At 37.8% G+C, this 18,515-nt stretch overlaps 1 protein-coding gene across 2 annotated transcripts in view; it reads left to right on the top strand.

The window, feature by feature from the left end:
• The window catches only part of DARS1 (aspartyl-tRNA synthetase 1), a 67,386-nt gene that overhangs the window by 12,818 nt on the left and 36,053 nt on the right, over positions 1 to 18,515 (top strand). For both annotated transcript variants that reach the window (XM_005899494.3, XM_070389813.1), the window contains exon 4: positions 5,544 to 5,646. In XM_005899494.3, the coding sequence (XP_005899556.1) occupies positions 5,544 to 5,646 (103 nt within the window). The remainder of the gene's footprint in view (positions 1 to 5,543; positions 5,647 to 18,515) is intronic.

The following is an 18,515-nucleotide window of genomic DNA, read 5'->3' as shown; positions in this document are numbered from 1 at the left end:
GCCATCACCAGATGAATGGATAAAGAAGATGTGCCATTTATCTACCTATCTGTTTTATGTATCTACCTGTCTCTACTTTGCTGTACACCTGAAATTAACACAGTGTTGTAAATCAACTATTCTTCAGTTTTTAAAAAGGAAGAAAAATAAAAATATCACAAATCTAGCTCCAGTCTATTCCTCTCCCCACCCCTCAAAAAACCGGTTTTGTTTCTTGTGTATTCTCTCAGGAAGAAAAGTGCATTTACAAGTATGAGCATATCCTTTGTTTTTAAATTTGTGTAAAAGGAGTCACACACACTCACATACCAGTGTATAGGAAAATGCCTTTTAGGACATTGAATTGAGCAGATCACGCTGTGCAGTGTATCACTGACCAGAGTCAAAGAAAGAACAATTTAGTTTACTAACACCTTTCAAGAACTTGGAGTCAAAAGCACTTGATAGAGGGGGTCTGAGTGGACAGCTCTGTTTACCAGGAAACCAGTACTGATTTTTTAAGTCTTTTAAAAATCTTTTTGAATGTACCATCAAGGTTCTAGTATTTGAAAGTGCTTTGAACACAGAAAACTTGGGACCATAGCATTAGAGTCATATGTAGATCTGTTCTACTCGTGAAAATTACATAGATATGGGGTGATGTTAAACCTTATTTCTTTTATTTAAATAATGCTATAATGAACAGCTTTGTCAGTAAGACGTTCCCTATTTAATTTTCTTAACATACATTCTAAGAAACATATTTTTTGAATCAGAATGTTTTAAGCCCATTGCCAAATTGATCTCTGAAAGCATTGTACAAGCCTATCTTGCTATGGACAAGTTATGAAGGAACGGTTTTCACTTAATTCTTCTGAACATTGAATAATAGTGTATATTTTTAAATTTATTCTAGTATGAGAGGTATGTGTCGTAATCCGTATTTGTTTCAACTTACAATAGTTTCATTTCCAGTAACATTTTTCTCCTTATGTTTACTTCAGTTCAGTTCAGTTGCTCAGTCGTGTCTGACTCTTTGCAACCCCATGAACCGCAGCACACCAGGCCTCCCTGTCTGTCACCAACTCCCGGAGTCCACCCAAACCCATGTCCATTGAGTCGATGATGCCATCCAATCATCTCATCCTCTTTCATCCCCTTCTCCTCCTGCCCTCAATCTTTCCCAGCATCAGGGTCTTTTCCAATGAATCAGCTCTTCACATCAGGTGGCCAAAGTATTGGAGTTTCAGCCTCAACATCAGTCCTTCCAATGAACACCCAGGACTGGTCTCCTTTAGGGTGGACTGGTTGGATCTCCTTGCAGTCCAAGGGACTCTCAAGAGTCTTCTCCAACACCACAGTTCAAAAGCATCAATTCTTCGGCGCTCAGCTTTCTTCACAGTCCAACTCTCACATCCATACATGACCATTGGAAAAACCATAGCCTTGACTAGATGGACCTTTGTTGAGAAAGTAATGTCTCTGCTTTTTAATACGCTGTCTAGGTTGGTCATAACTTTCCTTCCAAGGAATAAGCGTCTTTTAATTTCATGGCTGCAGTCACCATCTGCAGTGATTTTGGAGCCCAGAAAAATAAAGTCAGCCACTGTTTCCACTGTTTCCCCGTCTATCTGCCATGAATACTTACTAGGGTGTTTTTCTTTTAGATTATTTGTTCTAGTCCATTACCCATTGGGATCTCAGTGTCCTTTACTTATACATCTTTAAGATCTTTATGTATTAAAGATATTAACTCATATAAGTTATATGTCATTCGTAGATATTTTTCCCAGAGTGGTTTTTTAATTTTTATGCATAGGCATTTCTATAATTTTCAAACTTAGAAAGTCCTCCCCTTTTCTATTGTATTGCTCGGTTTTTTAGTTATCTCCTGAATTCCACTAGAATTAAAATCTCTTTGCTCTAATAGGGCATCTTTTCAGTTCTTTTTTATGCTGCATTGATCTGCCTGTTTCTGTACGTTTTTACTTACTGTGGCTTTATAGTATGCTGATGGTATTGGTCTCGGACATCCCAGGTGGCGCTAGTTGTAAAGAACCTGCCTGCCAGTGCAGGAGACCTAAGAGACAAGGGTTCGATCCCTGGGTTGGGAATATCCCCTGGAGAAGGGCATGGCAACCCACTCCAGTATTCTCACCTGGAGAATCCCATGGACAAAGGAGCCTGGTGGACTACAGTTCATGGAGTCGCAAAGAGTTGGACACAACTGAAGCAACTCATCATACATCGGTCTCATCTCCCCTTTCCTTTCATCTATTGGTTTTTTTTTTTAAAGATTAAAAATTTAAAATTACGTAGACTAAATACATTAAACATTAAAAGAGAACAGTGAACATTGTTCGCTTCACTCATAATCATTGATTTCATGATTTCTGTTTCGTAGAAGGCATGTTAGCTCTTAGGAGTATGCTTGCTTCTATGTACTCCTGAGTACATAGTTCTGCTTATCTCCTGTGTTGAATCTGGAACATGGCCACAATTTTCTTTAAACCCGGACTTTATTGGTCTCTTAAAAATTATTTTTTCTGAAAAAAAAAAATATATATATATTTTTCTGATTAAAAAAAATAGTACATGCTTATTGTAGAAAGTTCAGAAAATATGAAGAACAGTATAATTCTCCATGATTTCACCATCCATTAGTAGCCACATTTTTTGGTGTTTTTCTTCCTATACAATTTCATATTTTGGTGGGTTTTTTTATGCAGTCAATTTTAATATCTCTTAAAATTATGATTGGCTTTATCACTTTGTTCACATAACAGTCTGTCATGGGTGTCTAACAAATACATACTTTGTGTTCCCAACACCCACCATAGCTTTTGGACATAGTGATCCAGCTGTGAAATAGAAATGGTCGTGCAGTGCATGCATGCTGTCATGTCCGACTCTGCGATCCACGGACTAGAGCCTGCCAGGCTCCTCTGTCCATGGAAGTTTCCAGGCAAGAATACTGGAGTGGGTTGCCATTTCCTGCTTCATGGGATCTTTCCGACCCAGGGATCAAACCTGCGTCTTTTGCATCTCCTGCATTGGCAGACAGGTTCTTTACCACTGGTGCCACCTGGGCAGCCAGTTTTCATAGTCCTCAAATAAGTAGGCAGTGGCAGTAGTGCTATTAGTAATGATAATAGTTAAAAGGTAGTAATACTAGTTTACAGTTAACATTAATTGGGTGTTTGTCACAATTATAAACTTATTATATAATCCTCAAGAGTATAGATGAAAATTCAAGAAAACCCCATGAGTAATATGCTGTTATTTTCTTCATTTTGCAGATGAATAACTGAGACATAATTAATATTCTGGTACGCCCAGTCCAGTACTTTGCCTGGAAAATCCCATGGACGGAGGAGCCTGGTAGGCTGCAGTCCATTGGGTCGCAAAGAGTCGGACACGACTGAGCAACTTCACTTTCACTTTTCACTTTCATGCATTGGAGAAGGAAATGGCAACCCACTCCAGTGTTCTTGCCTGGAGAATCCCAGGGATGGTGGAGCCTGGTGGGCTGCCGTCTATGGGATCACACAGAGTGGGACACGACTGAAGTGACTTAGCAGCAGCAGCAGGCCCCTTATAGGAAGTAACGGGATATGATCCCATATCTTTTGATGTAAAAGCTTTTACTCTTTGGCAAACCTTTCCACTACATGTCACCCCTTAGTGCTAACCTAAAGACATGGTCACCCTTTGTAAGTACTGTGGAGCTCTCTGTTCTCTCCCAGGGTTTTTCTCTAGCATTGCAGTTCATCACAAGATTGCTTTGTAGTGCAGCCCAGTCAGTGCTCCTCTGTCTGCACTATTAGAGCAGCTAAAATGCTTACTAAGTCATGCACATTACCTTTTATTTCCTGTTAACATTCTGTTCTGAGTGAGCTAATATCTAGCTATAATTTCAGTAGTTCTTGGGATAATGTCATTTGATTCATCTGCAGATTTCTCTAGAGTAACAATCTTTATCAATTCAGCATCTTGAAAATCCCTTTGAATTTGTACAGCTCACGTAGTTTTCTTTTTTAAGATTTTGCTTAGAGCTTCCCTTGAAATCCACTGGCTAAGAATCCACCTGCCAATGCAGAGAACACAGGTTTGATGCCTAGCCCAGGAAGATCCCACATGCAGCCAGGCAACTAAGTCTGTGTGCCACAGCTACTGAAGCTGCACTCTGGAGCTCACACACTGCAACTGCTGAGCCCACACACCTGGAATCCACGCTCTGCAACGAGAGAAGCCACCACGAGAAGCCTGCACACTGCAACGAAGAGCAGCCTCCTCTCACCACAACTTGAGAAAGAAAACCTGCAGCAACAAAGACCCAGTGCAGCCAAAAATAATTAAATAATTTTTAAAAAGAGAGAGATTTTACTTAGTAACTGGATCATACGCCAAAGGAAAGGGGAAATGGTATCTATGTAGTATAAAAATATGTCAATCGTACATGATTTGGAAGTCCATAAATTGTGTCTGTGTTGGCACTCTGTAGCCTTTTTTTTAACATCATGATTGCTGTCAGATTTGCATTTTAAAACTGTACGTTGAATGTATTAACTGCAAGTCTGCTTGCATCTTTTGCTTTTTTAGGGGAGGAAGTAAGGGGCAAAGCTAATTCTCCGTGTAAAAGATAATTCTCATTTTAAACCGCCCCCCCCAAAATCTTGATGTTTTGAAAGAAAATCTGATAAGAAAAGTGGTCTAGAAAAGATTTAACTTGTTTTATGAGGAAGTAGTGTCCCAAAATGTGATCAGAGACTTGTAAAAAGAATCTTTTTAGAAAAAAAGAGTTGCCACAAGGATAGTGACTGGATCTATTATGACTGTCTTTCAAAAGGTTAATAATAAGGAATGATAGTTCCTTATGAAAGAAGAGAGAATCACGAGGCTCAGAATTAACACAGAAATAATACTGGTTTTAGGGCATAAAGAGAATGATCTTTTATAGACAAAGTGAATTATTGGGGGTTTAAAAAAAAGTAACATATAGGATGAAAGATTAGGAAGATCATAAAGAAATGAGTAAAATAGAATATGAGATAAGCTAGTCTGTTATTCTAAATGCTTTTAAAAATGTACTTTGGAAAGAAAGGAACCACCTGCAAAGAACATTTAAGTTCCTGTGACTAAGCTCTCATAGTTGCATCATTTGAGGCTCCTTTGATGGTTAGCATAGTACCTTTGCCTATAAAATATACCAGCTTTTGAATGAATGGTGAAAGTGATCTGAAGTTATTTGAAATTTGTTTAGTAAGTACGTACAATCACAAAATAATTCTCTTGATAAATAATGTTTTTTGAAATTGATGATTTGCTTACATTCTCAATAACATTTTAAAAGCATAGGAGGAACTTGGGTTTTAGCCTGTCAATTGAGTATGAGTATTTTGGCTGTCAAAGCCAAATTCCCAAGTGTATGGCCCTATTGAGTATAGTAAATTTGGACCCAGTTTTTAAATAGGAAAACATTTTTCTTCTTTGTAAAACCTGAACTAGCATGGTATAAAACTAGCATGTCCTTAATACACTTGTATACTTTTTGTCTTTTTCAGGAAAGCAGTGTTTCTTAGTCCTACGACAGCAGCAGTTTAATGTCCAGGCTCTTGTGGCGGTAGGAGACCATGCAAGCAAGCAGATGGTTAAATTTGCTGCCAAGTAAGTAAGCAATTATATCCTGTTGTCAGAATAAACAATGGTGGGAACCAAGACTCCCAGGGCTTTGGACCATTTTCATACATTAACATCAATGCTTCGTTTGTTTAAAAATGTAGTTATTTAAATTGTCAGTTCAGTGTTGCTGAATACATTAAACTTACAAAAGAGAAAATATGGAGCACAAGCTTGAAATTCATTTGGAACTGCTGAAGCAGCACTCTCTACAGACAAGTCACATTTACTTTCAAGTAGAGTAACAAAAAGCCTGGCAGCCTCAACACTGCAAAGCAACTTTATTTTGTTGTGTTTGTTGAGCTTCATTTCCTCCCTCCCTTTCCTAGTTTAAGATTTGCATATTAAGCAACAAGTTTTCTAACTGAATAACAGAAGTGTTTAAAATAAGAGAGTGGAATTTTGCAAATGATTCCATCCTGAAAGAAGTAACACAATTGTTTTAACATGTCACAGCTTTTAACTTGGACACCAAAAGGGTTTTTGTTTTTTAAATAAAGCTTGCCTTTTTCCCCCCACAGAAGTATTACTTCCTGGCCCAGGGTTCCTGCAGAAGCTTATTGTTTTGTTCATTTGTAAGGGGCAGGATATAGGATTAGGATATCTCTGCTCTTTATGTGTATACACTTTAAAGATGAGTTAACACAGATAGAATTGTCAATTTTAGAACTAGAAAGAAACAAAAAACTGATCTAATTTAATATTTTAATTTTATGTTTGACCCTCCCTGACTCCCTCAGCACAATTGTCTACATATAGTCACTGCTTAGCAACTGGTTTTGGTTTACAGATTTATTTATCAAATTTAGTCTGATAGTATCATGACAATACCTGCCCTCTGGTTTAAAGACTCCAGCCCATTATTTACATCCATTATTTACATTGTTCATCTCTGATGAGCTCAGATGTATCAGTACTACTAGAACCACTGGCCCCACCCCTCCCTATCTCACAGCCCTGCTACTGAGAGACTGTCACTTTCATCTTTTCTGTATCTTTTGGTGATTCATTTTGCTGTTTTCATCCCTAGTCTTTAAGGGTATATGCTTGTGGGGGTGCCTTTGTCACCTAGCCTTTTCAGGTCAATCTGTATCCTATGAAATAGGACATAAATAAACTTGGTTCCTAGAAATAAACTATCTTACAGTGAGGCTTCTGTAAGAGCCCCTGAAAACCACAGATGTATATGCTTAATTATATTTAATATACTGGAAAATACTGGAGAAAAGTTGGCTTCAAGTCAACAAACAACCTTTAGGACTTTGTTACAGGAAGGGGGACCCTTTTTAGGGCCTGAGAGTGGGCGCTTGTGTAACACTTGGAAATGAATTGTCCAAGGAAATGCACGTGCTGACAAAGCAAGAGACTGTATTGGTAAGGGGTACCTGGGTGGAGAGCAGGAAGGTAAGGGGACCCAGGAGGAGTGCTCTGCCATGTGCTTTCCGTCTCAGGTTTCATGGTGCTGGGGTTAGTCTCCGGACTCAGGGTGCACTGCTCAGCCAAGAGGGCTTCCAGCAAGGAGGATTCTGGGAGGTTGGTAGGATTTATGGCGCCTCCTTTTGACTTTTCCCGAGTTCTTCTGATTGGTGGTGGCTTGTTCCTTACCAGGACCTCCTGTCGTAAAATAACTCACGCAAATGGTTACAGTGGTGCCTGGTCGGGGTGGGTGGTTTCAGTCAGTGTTTCCCCTAACAGCTTCTGTCTCTTATATGTTAAATTGGTTCTGAAAACTAATATATGAAGCTGACAGTTTGGGGTTTTGGTTGTTTTTTTTTAATTTTTTGTTTTGTCCTGCGGTATAACCAGTTAACAGTGTTTCAGGTGAACAGCAGAGGGGCTCAGCCAAACATAGAGCTGACAGTTTTATATCAAATGTATTTTTTATTTAAACTGCATTATAACCTCAGTATTACATTCTTAAAAGATTAGCAGTCTGAAAGTCTTTTGGAAATCCCATTTGCTATTAATCACTTAAGAGTCATTCTAATATCAAGAGAACAGTAACTTCATTTGATATCTTTAGAGGCAGACACATTAAAGTAGTCTACAAATAGTTATTTCTTATTTCTTATTTTGGATCTTCTCAGAAACTCCTGGAACTTGATTAACTGACAGCAGTTGACCATATCAGATGTCAACCACAGCTTACCAGCTAGAAAACATACTTGCACACAGAACTTAGTTCACTGATGCCCTTATTTGTCATTTAGTTGCTAAGTCATGTCCAACTCTTTTGCGACCCCATGAACTGTAGCTCACCAGGCTCCTCTCTTCGTGGGTTTTCCCAGGCAAGAATACTGGAGGGGGTTGCCATTTCCTTTTCCAGGGGATCTTCCCGACCCAGGGATTGAATCTTCCTGCATTGGCAAGCAGATTCTTTACCACTGAGCCACCTGGGAAGCAATGCCTTTATAATGAATGTTAAAGAAAGGCTTTCGTCTAAATGGTATAGTGTATGGGTGACCTTTGTTTTCTTTTTAGAATAAGGGAAGAATTCAGATAATTTAATCTGGATTTCATAATCCTGAAGTAGATTAAACTCAGTCATGATCTATCTATAGACCTGATTTTAACCTTTTTCTTTTGTTTTTGTTTTGGCTGCTTGCGACCCAGGGGTACTGGTTCTCTGACCAGGGATTGAACCGGGGCCCATTAGGCCTACAGCAGTGAAAGCACTGAGTCCCAACCACTGAATCACCAAGGAATTTCAAGATCTGATTTTACAATTCAAGTTTGACTATTAACCAAGACTTCCCTGGCGGCTCAATCAGTAAAGAATCTGCCTGCATTGCAGGAGACCTGGGTTCAATCCCTCAGTTGGGAAGATCCCCTGGACAAGGGAATGGCTACACACTCCAGTACTCTTTCTTGTAGAAAAGTACAGGAGCCTGGTGGGCTGTAGTCCACGGGGTCGCAAAGAATCGGACATGACTGAGTGACTTTCACTATTTCACTGTCATGATGTGACTTTGATTTCTTTTCCTTTTTTTAAATTAACTAGTTCATTTATTTGGCTGTACCAGATCTTAGCTGCAGTGTGCAGATCTTTAGTTGCAGCATGTGGAATCTAGTTCCTTGACCAGGAATCAGACCCAAGCCCCCTGCATTGGGAACATAGAGTTAGCCACTGGACCACTAGGGAAGACTTGAATCCTTTTTTCAACCAGAAAAGTACATGTAACTATTTTTAGTCCATTTTAAAAACTGCATTTTATATAATTAGTAATGTGTGGTAAAAGATGGTTTCATAATAGAGCTGTTGCAAATTATAAAGCCTTTAACTGGTTATATACAAGTGAATGGAGTCAATTTTATACAATAGGTTTAACATGTAGTACTTAAGTTACAATTATTTAACTTTCGGCACTACTTACATGTTAAGGTATCTTGCCTGAGTAAGAATATATGTGTTAATAGCTTTTGCTACTTTATGAAAAAGGAAAATTCTCATGACTCTTTATGGTGAAAGATGATAAGCTTTTAATTTTTGTGGCTGGTTGATAAGATAATTTTCTTAGGAATGTGATTTCTTGATATATCAGTCAGCTTATCTTTTTTTATGTGATTTTCTATACTTCTAAGGTAGTTCAGAAATTCTGATGTTTCTTGGTAACAAGTCTAAAGCACTTGTCCTTTCTAACAGAAAGCCAGCAGTACAATCTTATATTCAAAGTACCAGTTTTAAAAGAAGAAAATCAAGAACAGAAAAATTTTGCTTTGAAAATTACCTGCTCTATTCATGAATAATAATAGATCAGGTAAAGTTGTAAATTCTAAAGAACTTTCAGAACTTTTTTTGGAAAAAGGTTGATTTTTTTCTTCATCCTTCAAAATCCTTTTCTTAAAAAGTCCACACATGCCAGAGGTTTCTAAGTGCTATTTTTATCTAAAATTTTCAGTGGCTTCCTATTTCCAACTATGTCCAATATTAATTCTGCCTCCCAGTTTCTCCTGTTATTTCCTACCACTTCTCAATATATATGCTTCAAATGGGATAGTCTCTCCATATCTACAGTGACCTCTTTTTTTAATTTTAAAATAAAAATTTAAAAATTATTGTCTTAAAGATACATAAAAAATACTATGCCATATCATTTTATAGGCTGACTTACAGAAGAGAGCTGCTGTGTAAATTGTGTTCATGTCAACTGAAGCCAACAATATCCATGTTCTGTACAAATGAAGATTTCATTGTAGTTTGAAAAGTGACCTGCTAAGCGAGTTATTTGGTGGTACTTGGCAGTTACTTACTCCTTAGGTTTCTTAAGTCTGTGCTGCTCAAGCAGACTTATTGAATCCTGTTTTCATCTGTATAGAGGCAGCAGATAACTAATAGTACAATAGTTTCCATACTAGGGAAAATGTTTCTGTTTACAGTTCTCGTATTTTATCAGATTAGACACCTGTTTGATTCAGATATCAGTGAACATACTACATTATTAACTCTGACTGGAACACTATGATTTTATAAAGTCATCTACTGATAAATTGTCATTCTTGGATTGCTCTCGCAGTACTTTGGTTAATTATGAGGCCTAATTATCCTGAACCAACCTCAAAGTTAATGTTTTATGTAATTGTGAACAATCATTGTTTATATTACTAGTATTAAGGATACAGAAAATTAAATCCAGAAGTGTACATGAGTCTACAGCTTTATACAGTAAAACAAATGTCAGGAATTTACTTCTAACAAACTTTAATGTGATATTATTAATTTGAATTTTATGGGTTTTAATATTTGCTTTTTATTTTCTTTAAAAATTCACCTTGAGGGGGAGTTCCCTAGCAGTCCAAAGGTAGAACTGCTCGCTTTCACTGACGAGGGATCAGGTTCAATCTCTGGTCTGAAAATTAGGATAATCCCACAGGCCGTGCAGCACAGCAAAAAAAAAAAAAAACCAGACTGTAAAAATTCACTTCGATTTAAAGTTAAGGGCTGTGACAATAAGGCATTTACTTCTACTAATTTTATATTTGTATGTATTTAAGTAACCTGATAAAATTAAGTGTTCGCTGAGGGTCCCTGATATTGTAAAGACACCACATTGAGTAGTGCTTAATTCTTACCAAGCTTATTTTGAATTTAAAATTCCTGGGATTTTGGTGAAGAAAATTGAGTTCACAAAATAAGTTATCCTGGAACTACTAAGATGATGTAGAAACCAAACTGAAGTGCCAGTGAACAATGGCGTGTAATAGAGCCCAGAGACTTGGCTCCTTACTAGTTAGGCACATGACTTCATAACTTGTTTACTTGTATGTTAGTCTTATTCATTCTTCACAACTAAGACCCTTCTTTAAACATCTTTATTTCAGCTTGCCTGAGAAATACTAAAGTCTGAGGTTGGATGTAGTGCTAATTCACTGTAATTGAAGGAAGTTACTTGACATATAAACCAAGCTTGTGCCTGCCTTAGAATTGGAGTGCAGATTTTTATTAAGGTGGTTTATTATTTTTAAAAATCTATGCACAGTTGATGTTTTGGGGATGCTATTTTGATGTAATTGGCAAATATATGGTGTCTCATGTTTGGGCATTTTGAGTTCTTTGCTTCAATGAATTGTTTATTGAATTTGTATCACTGAAGTATTTTGTGTTGGTACATTACTAGAAAAACTAGCATGTAGCAACTTCATAGCAACTTTATAGCTTTTTGTCCTCTTTTCAACCTAATCTTATTATACCTTGCGCAGGTTTAAAAATTATTCATTTGAATGTGAGTAGCTGTGTAAGTCTATGGACCACATTTCTCACTGAGTACAGTAAGATTCAACAAATAATTTCTCACAACCAGAAAGCTAACAAGTTTATTGGCAGTTTTGCTGAAAACCTTTGATATTCAAGTTTCTATAAGTGTCTAAATTTTAATAGTTTTTGTTTTTTTTTTAGAATATATAAAGATGTAGAAAGAAAAACTTAGAATAGTATCATTTTCACAATCACTGATTTTGAGGGGGAGGGGTAAAGGGGGTAAATAGGAGTAATGTGGAAACTGTTCTGAAAAACATGAAATAATGACTGCCTAAAATGATAATTTAGTCATCACCTAGCTTTCAGCTCTCAATTTTATCCTTACTGTTAACAAGTAACAGTCAGCATATATCAATATAGTGTAGGATTTCTTACACATTTTAGACCTTTGTTGTGACAATCTAGTATAATAAAGCTTAAGGGCTTTTGAAGGGCTTAAATCTGTAGTGTTTCAGTTCAGTTCAGTTCCGTTGCTCAGTTGTGTCCGACTCTTTGCGACCCCATGAATCGCAGCACGCCAGGCCTCCCTGTCCGTCACCAACTCCCGGAGTTCACCCAAATTCATGTGCATCAGGTCAGTGATGCCATCCAGCCATCTCATCCTCTATTGTCCCCTTCTCCTCCTGCCCCCAATCCCTCCCAGCATCAGAGTCTTTTCCAATGAGTCAACTCTTCGCATGAGGTGGCCAAAATATTGGAGTTTCAGCCTCAGCATCAGCCCTTCCAATGAACACCCAGGACTGGTCTCCTTTAGGATGGACTGGTTGGATCTCCTTGCAGTCCAAGGGACACTCAAGAGTCTTCTCCAACACCACAGTTCAAAAGCATCAATTCTTCGGCACTCAGCTTTCTTCACAGTCCAACTCTCACATCCATACATGACCACTGGAAAAACAAAAGGTAAAAATCACTATTCCTGCAAAGCTTATTTTGCTAACCTTCCATCATTATCTTGTGTATATTAAGCAGATTATATGAATAATGATGCTGCTGCTGCTAATTCGCTTCAGTCGTGTCTGACTCTGTGCGACCCCATAGACGGCAGCCCACCAGGCTCCGCCGTCCCTGGGATTCTCCAGGCAAGAACAGTGGAGTGGGCTGCCATTTCCTTCCCCAGTGCATGAAAGTGAAAAGTGAAAGTGAAGTTGCTTAGTCGTGTCTGACTTCACAGCCCCATGGACTGCAGCCTACCAGGCTGTTCCGCCCATGGGATTTTCCAGGCTAGTACTGGAGTGGGTTGCCATTGCCTTCTCCGAATAATGATGGGTGACCTCTATAACAGGTGCCTTAGATTTTTTTAGCAGGGGCGGGGGGCATCCCTGAATGGGCATGCCGTAGATTTTTTTTAAAGAAGGACCATGGAAAAAAGCTCCCTCCCCCACAAACATATACTTGGACTTTTATTGCATATGAAATAATATTTTTAATATTTAAGAAACTTAATCTACAATTAAAATTTAGTATGGTGATTGCTCTTGCTCTATCTTGCCAAGCTTTCCAGTGGCTACCATGAACTTTTATGTTTATGGGGTGCACCCCAGTAAAGGTTCAGTGTAGTACCACCAGTAGCTTCCCTATCTCATGTACAGGGGAAATAACAGATTTGCTTATAACAGTAGCAGCAATAACAGCTGACTATTACTGTATATTCAGTATGGAGCAGCAAAGTACAGTACTTGGATTTTTCCCCCTGAGCCTCATAACAGCACTGTGAGGTATAGATACCCTTTTGTCTTTTTTTTTTTTCCCTCTTGTCTATTCATTTTACAGATAAGAGCCTCAATACTAGGCTCATGCTTCTTCTGTTTCTCCTATGTCATCCTGCCTCTCTAAGATTGTATAAAGATACTCGTTCAAAGCCTTCCACAATATAGATAGCTCACTTAGAATACAGCTTTAATGTTATTGAAATGTGTTGGTGACTGGGAAAAGGAAGCCCTATTGCTTTTTTGCCTCAAAAATACGTTTTCTGGAGTGTGCAGTTTATTCTGGTATACATCCTCAAAAGTAGATAGCTGTTTTATTTCTTGAGGGTGATAGTGACTTTTATTTATTGTCCCCAAGTTATTGAGAACCAAAACTGATGAAAAATAATAATTTTGGTTTTAAGAAGTACAGCTGATACTAAAGTAATAAAAAAGACTTTTGTGTTGAGTCATAAATTGATGCTAGAGACAGTTCCAAAGGAGGAATTAAATGTTTTTCTAGCCATCAGTAATATTAATGAGCGTATCTCCTCTAGCATAAAGCAGTAGTTGCCGTTCATAAAGCAGAAATTGCCCAGTAGTTTAAAAGCATGCAATAAAAACAGTAGGGAAGAGGGGGTCGAGAGTTTCATGTTTGCAAAAAACAGTTATTTTTTTGAATAATTTCAATATAAAAATATTTGATAGCTATAAGTATAAATATGAAACCTAAAGCTCAGTAGGCAAATTTACATCTGTTTTTGCTTAATCTTTTGGCTTTTGCTTATCATCATTGGGCTTCCCTGGTGGCTCAGATGGTGAAGAACCCGCCTGCAATGCAGGAGACCAGCGTTCAATTCCTGAGTTGGGAAGAATACCCTGGAGAAGGAAACGGCTACCCACTCCAGTATTCTTGCCTGGAGAATCCCATAGACAGAGGAGCCTGGCAGTCTACAGTCCATGGGGTCACAAAGAGTCGGACACAACTGAGTGACTTTCACTTCACTTCACTTAGCAGCAGCAGCACTGTCACACAGGGCATTTTACATGTTCTTTTCACTCTTGTAAGAAATAAAAATGCAGTCACTCAACAAAGCAGCTATGTGATACACGGAACTGATGTGGAAATTAAACCACCCTCAGAATCTAAAATAAGAATTTATCCTTTACCAAGATTCTGGACTTGGGAAGGAAATGAAAAAGTTTAGCTGGGTAACTAATGCTGTTCCTTAACGTATTAGGCCCTTTGTAACATACTTGTACTGATAGAATTGCTCTGTTGTCAGCAAGGGAAGAGATCTTGGACATTGTGGTATGGGTGTCCTTTTGGGTTAACTTTTTGTAGAGTGGTGCTAATATTCAGTCAGTTCTGTTGTTGTAATAAATACTTTCCTAAAAATCACCGTGCTATGCAAAATTATGCAATAAAAACCTCAAGATTTGTGCAGAAAATAGGTATACAGCACAATAGTCAAAAACATCAGTGATACAGTTTTATAAAAAGAACCTAATTTTTTTAAAACCATAAAATAGTTTTATACATATTGAATGTTGAGAATTACATGAATATTTCACTTTATCTTTAAAAAGACTCACTGTTTCTGAGTGGAAGTGGATATCAGAAGAGTTGTAGCTTGTAAATTGTTGTGTAATGGTACAAGAAAGGCTGTCTGAAGCCAGAAGGAAAGTTAGACTAGCTGATGTGAATGAGTGTGGCTTATAACACAGGTAGATGATCGAGGTGTGTATGTTTTGTGTATTCCTATTTGGCTCAGTTCACCTGAGTACAGTTTCTGCATTGACCTAGTGTTTCTCGCTGATGAAATCTGGTGTAGGCAAGCACAAATTCTCATTATTCTCAGATTGACATTTAATACATCAGTTGTGCATTGCGTGTGTGCTCAGACGCATCTGACTCTTTGCGATCCTAGGGACTATAGCCTGCCAGGCCCCTCTGTCCATGATATTCTCCAGACAAGAATACAGAGTGGGCTGCCATTTCCTCCTCCTCCAGGATCTTCCCAACCCAGGAATGGAACTCTCAAATCCTGTGTCTCTTGCATTGCAGGAGGATTCTTTACCACTGAGCCACTGGGGAAATCCCAGTACATCAGTTGGTTAGAATTAATTCACGTTTTCAAAACAAGTGTTAAAGCAAAACTATACTCTTAAAAGAGATAATGATGCTTGCACAGTGACTGGGTCCAAATGTAAGAATCTTATCTGTTTGCTGGCTGCTGATGTGTGTAGGTAAGGAAAAGAAAGAAGTGGAGAATGGCTTCAAAGTTTCTAGTTTGAGAAACTATATGGAAAAAACACCATTGGTCTGGAATCAATTCCCAGGGTGGGCTGGGACTAAACACAATTCACTCTCCAGAGCTAGGATGGGTTCACCTTCCCTTAGAACACCTGGCCAGGTAAAGGTGAAAACTGAGCTGGGTGGGGCTCAGTTAGCAGTGAACAAGGGGAGAGGGATTTGGACAGTGTCTCCTAAACTTGCTTAGATGATGTTGAGTAAATTGGAGAGAAGTTCCACCCTTTTGAGTTCATGAAAGCCAAAGACTGAAATAGATTGTTTTACTGAAACCATTTTCTTTTTCTGGCTTGATAGAATTCTGTTCCTCCTATTCCAAGTCATTGTCTCATGTTAAATGTTTTCAAGTGACTACCATATGGAAAAAGTTGGCCTTGAAAGTTCTTACTTTTCCCCCACCATCTTCGCCATTGCTTCACTTTAGTAACTCACTGCTGTGGCCACAGGCTTGATTTTGCTTGTTAGAATTTCATTTTAAACTCCAGTATCTGTTCTCTGTCTGGGCTTCCCAGGTGACTCAGTGGTAAAGAATTCACCTGCCAATGCAGGGAGACACAGGTTCAGTCCCTGGGTCAGGAAGATACTCTGGAGGAGGGAAATCTCCCCACTTTCTTCCAGTTTTTTCTGTCCCCTTTTGACCTCACACAACCCCAGTTCCATTCCTAGAACTACTTCCACTACATCCTTATCCACTGTTCTCTTTGTTTCTTTTGCCCTGCACGCTTCTTACTAACTCCTTGTCCCATATACTACTATTGCCATAATCTAACACCAGGTTTAAAGAGTGTATTGTGTTTTTATGGCTGAAAAATTGATTTTTATTCCCCAGCTGGGCCTAGGAGACTATATTCTACTTTATAATGAAAGTAGAGGTTTATAGGTTGCTTCTGTCTTCATTGTTTCACTGAACTCTTCAGGATTTCATTCCTCTGTATCCCTTGTTTCTGAGTATAACTATAATAAGAAAATAAAAATTTGGAAAATTCTGTGGGTTCCATTGCTGAATATATTATTCTGTATGTTAGGCGCTTAGTCTTGTCTGACTCTTTCCGATTCTGTGGACTATAGCCTGCCAGCCTCCTCTGTCCATGGGATTCTCCAGGCAAGAATACTGGAGTAGGTTGCCATGCCCTTCTCCAGAGGATCTTCCCAACCCAGGGATTGAACTTGGGTCTCCCACATTGCAGGCAGATTCTTTACCTTTTGAGCTACCAGGGAAGCCCCAATATATTATTAGCCTTCTGTTATGATTGAAAACACATATTAGCAGCAACATATAAATTTTAATGGATTCTCATACTTACTTAAATAAAGAAAAAATCCTTATAGATTTTTTTGCTTTAGAAATTTGAAGATCAGTGAAGCATGAGGTAATTCAAATGAATATTTAGTAACATTCACTTTGGCAGACTAGCAGTTTAGTTAGCCAACTAAAGATTCTGCTAGAATCTGTGGTTTGGAAAATAGCATAGCAGAAAATATGTTCATGAGAAAAAGGCCATTTCTAATCCTTATTTGATTTTCGTTCTTAGATTTTTATATTAAATGCTTGTAATTATCTTTAGTACGAGGGGAGTGCCTAAGGACTGTTTATTTATTCTCCAGGTGTTTCCATCTTGAATACTGCAAAGATATTGGACATTTAAAACATGTCCCACACAAAAAGTGGGAGAAAAATGGTATTTATATGTTAATTCCATGAGGCCCTACATTTAACTCTATTCCCTCTGGCCATATACCAGGTGGAAAAAAGCAAGGACTCCACTATTAAAAATATCAAATCAGATTGTTCCAGCTGGGGTTTCGTAATCATTTAAAAGGCAAACTATGAGGTCACTTTTAATATCTTAAGTAGATAACTATCTTAGCATTTACTTAAGATATTAAATCTTAGGTGCTTATTTTTGCCTTACTGAGTAGATTGTACCACTAACAGTTTCTAGCATTTTAGTATTTTCCTTAAGAGCAACATTAACAATATGGGGTCAGTTGTTTTCCCCATATTATCTTTCCTGGGAATATCCAATTCATCAATATACTAATCCGAAAAGTTGACTCATTAATTGGATTTAAGTGTCACAGGACTCTTCAACACATTATTTTAATCACTTTGTTGGAAGGATCAATTTTCTCATGGTTGAATGCATATAGAAATGAAACAACTAAATGAGTTACATAGGAAGGTTGGCACATCTAATTCCCTAAAGGTCTTTAAGAACAGGTTCTTAATTGTGTATCCAAAATGGTTTGAGATCTTTAAATGAAATTTATCTGAAAGCAGGAAGATGGGATACCCATCTAAACCAATGTTTCTGGATCCCCATCTTATGTTGACATTAGTGTCCCAATATTTAGTAGCTGGAGTTAGAACTGAGGCAAGTCATCCCTTTTTTTCTTTTTAAAACTGTTTATTTAGTGACATTTAAAAATAATGAAAGAGTAATCTGTATTAGTTATGATTGAGTCTTGTAAAGACAAGTTTTTTTAAAGGCACCCCTGTAGGCCTTTGTGTATTGACTGCTTTTAACAACTGGAGTAAATGTAAACACAGGTTTTTGAAGTTTAAAATTAAAATCATAGTGACTCAGTGCAGAAGCCTACAGTTCATTTAAAGAACTGATGTTAAAGTTAAAAATTCTATTTTGCTATTTATGTTTGTGTAACCCACAGCAGCATAGAGATGTTTGGATTCTGAAAAAAAAAAATAAAAAGTCTTTTCAGGCTGTAATATTTGCAGAAAAATATGTGTATGTTTTATTTTCTTTTTCTTCGTATTAGTCATTGTGGTTAGGTTATTTATTGGTAGCTGGTGAGTCACAAGTGTGTTTCTCATTCTCTGGTGAGTCACCTACCTACTTACAAGTTTGATTATTTTCTTTCCTTTCTAGATCTTTCACCTGAAAATAACTTTTACTTAGTTAATAAGCTAAATCTTCAGTTTGCGCATTAATTTTTAGAACTATAAATAGCAAAATAATACTCAGAAGAAGGTTCAGTGATGTAGAAAATTTACCTCTGCTCTGGTCCAGGCACTCTTCTGGGCTTAGTTATTTAGTGACACTAAATAGCACATAATAATCAAATAAGGAGCTTAATTTGGGGA

This window comes from Bos mutus, chromosome 2 (genome assembly GCF_027580195.1).
Source record: "Bos mutus isolate GX-2022 chromosome 2, NWIPB_WYAK_1.1, whole genome shotgun sequence".
NCBI classification, from domain to species: Eukaryota; Metazoa; Chordata; class Mammalia; order Artiodactyla; family Bovidae; genus Bos; species Bos mutus.
Note: the sequence above shows the minus strand (reverse complement) of the source record. Positions and strands in the feature narration are given on the sequence as shown.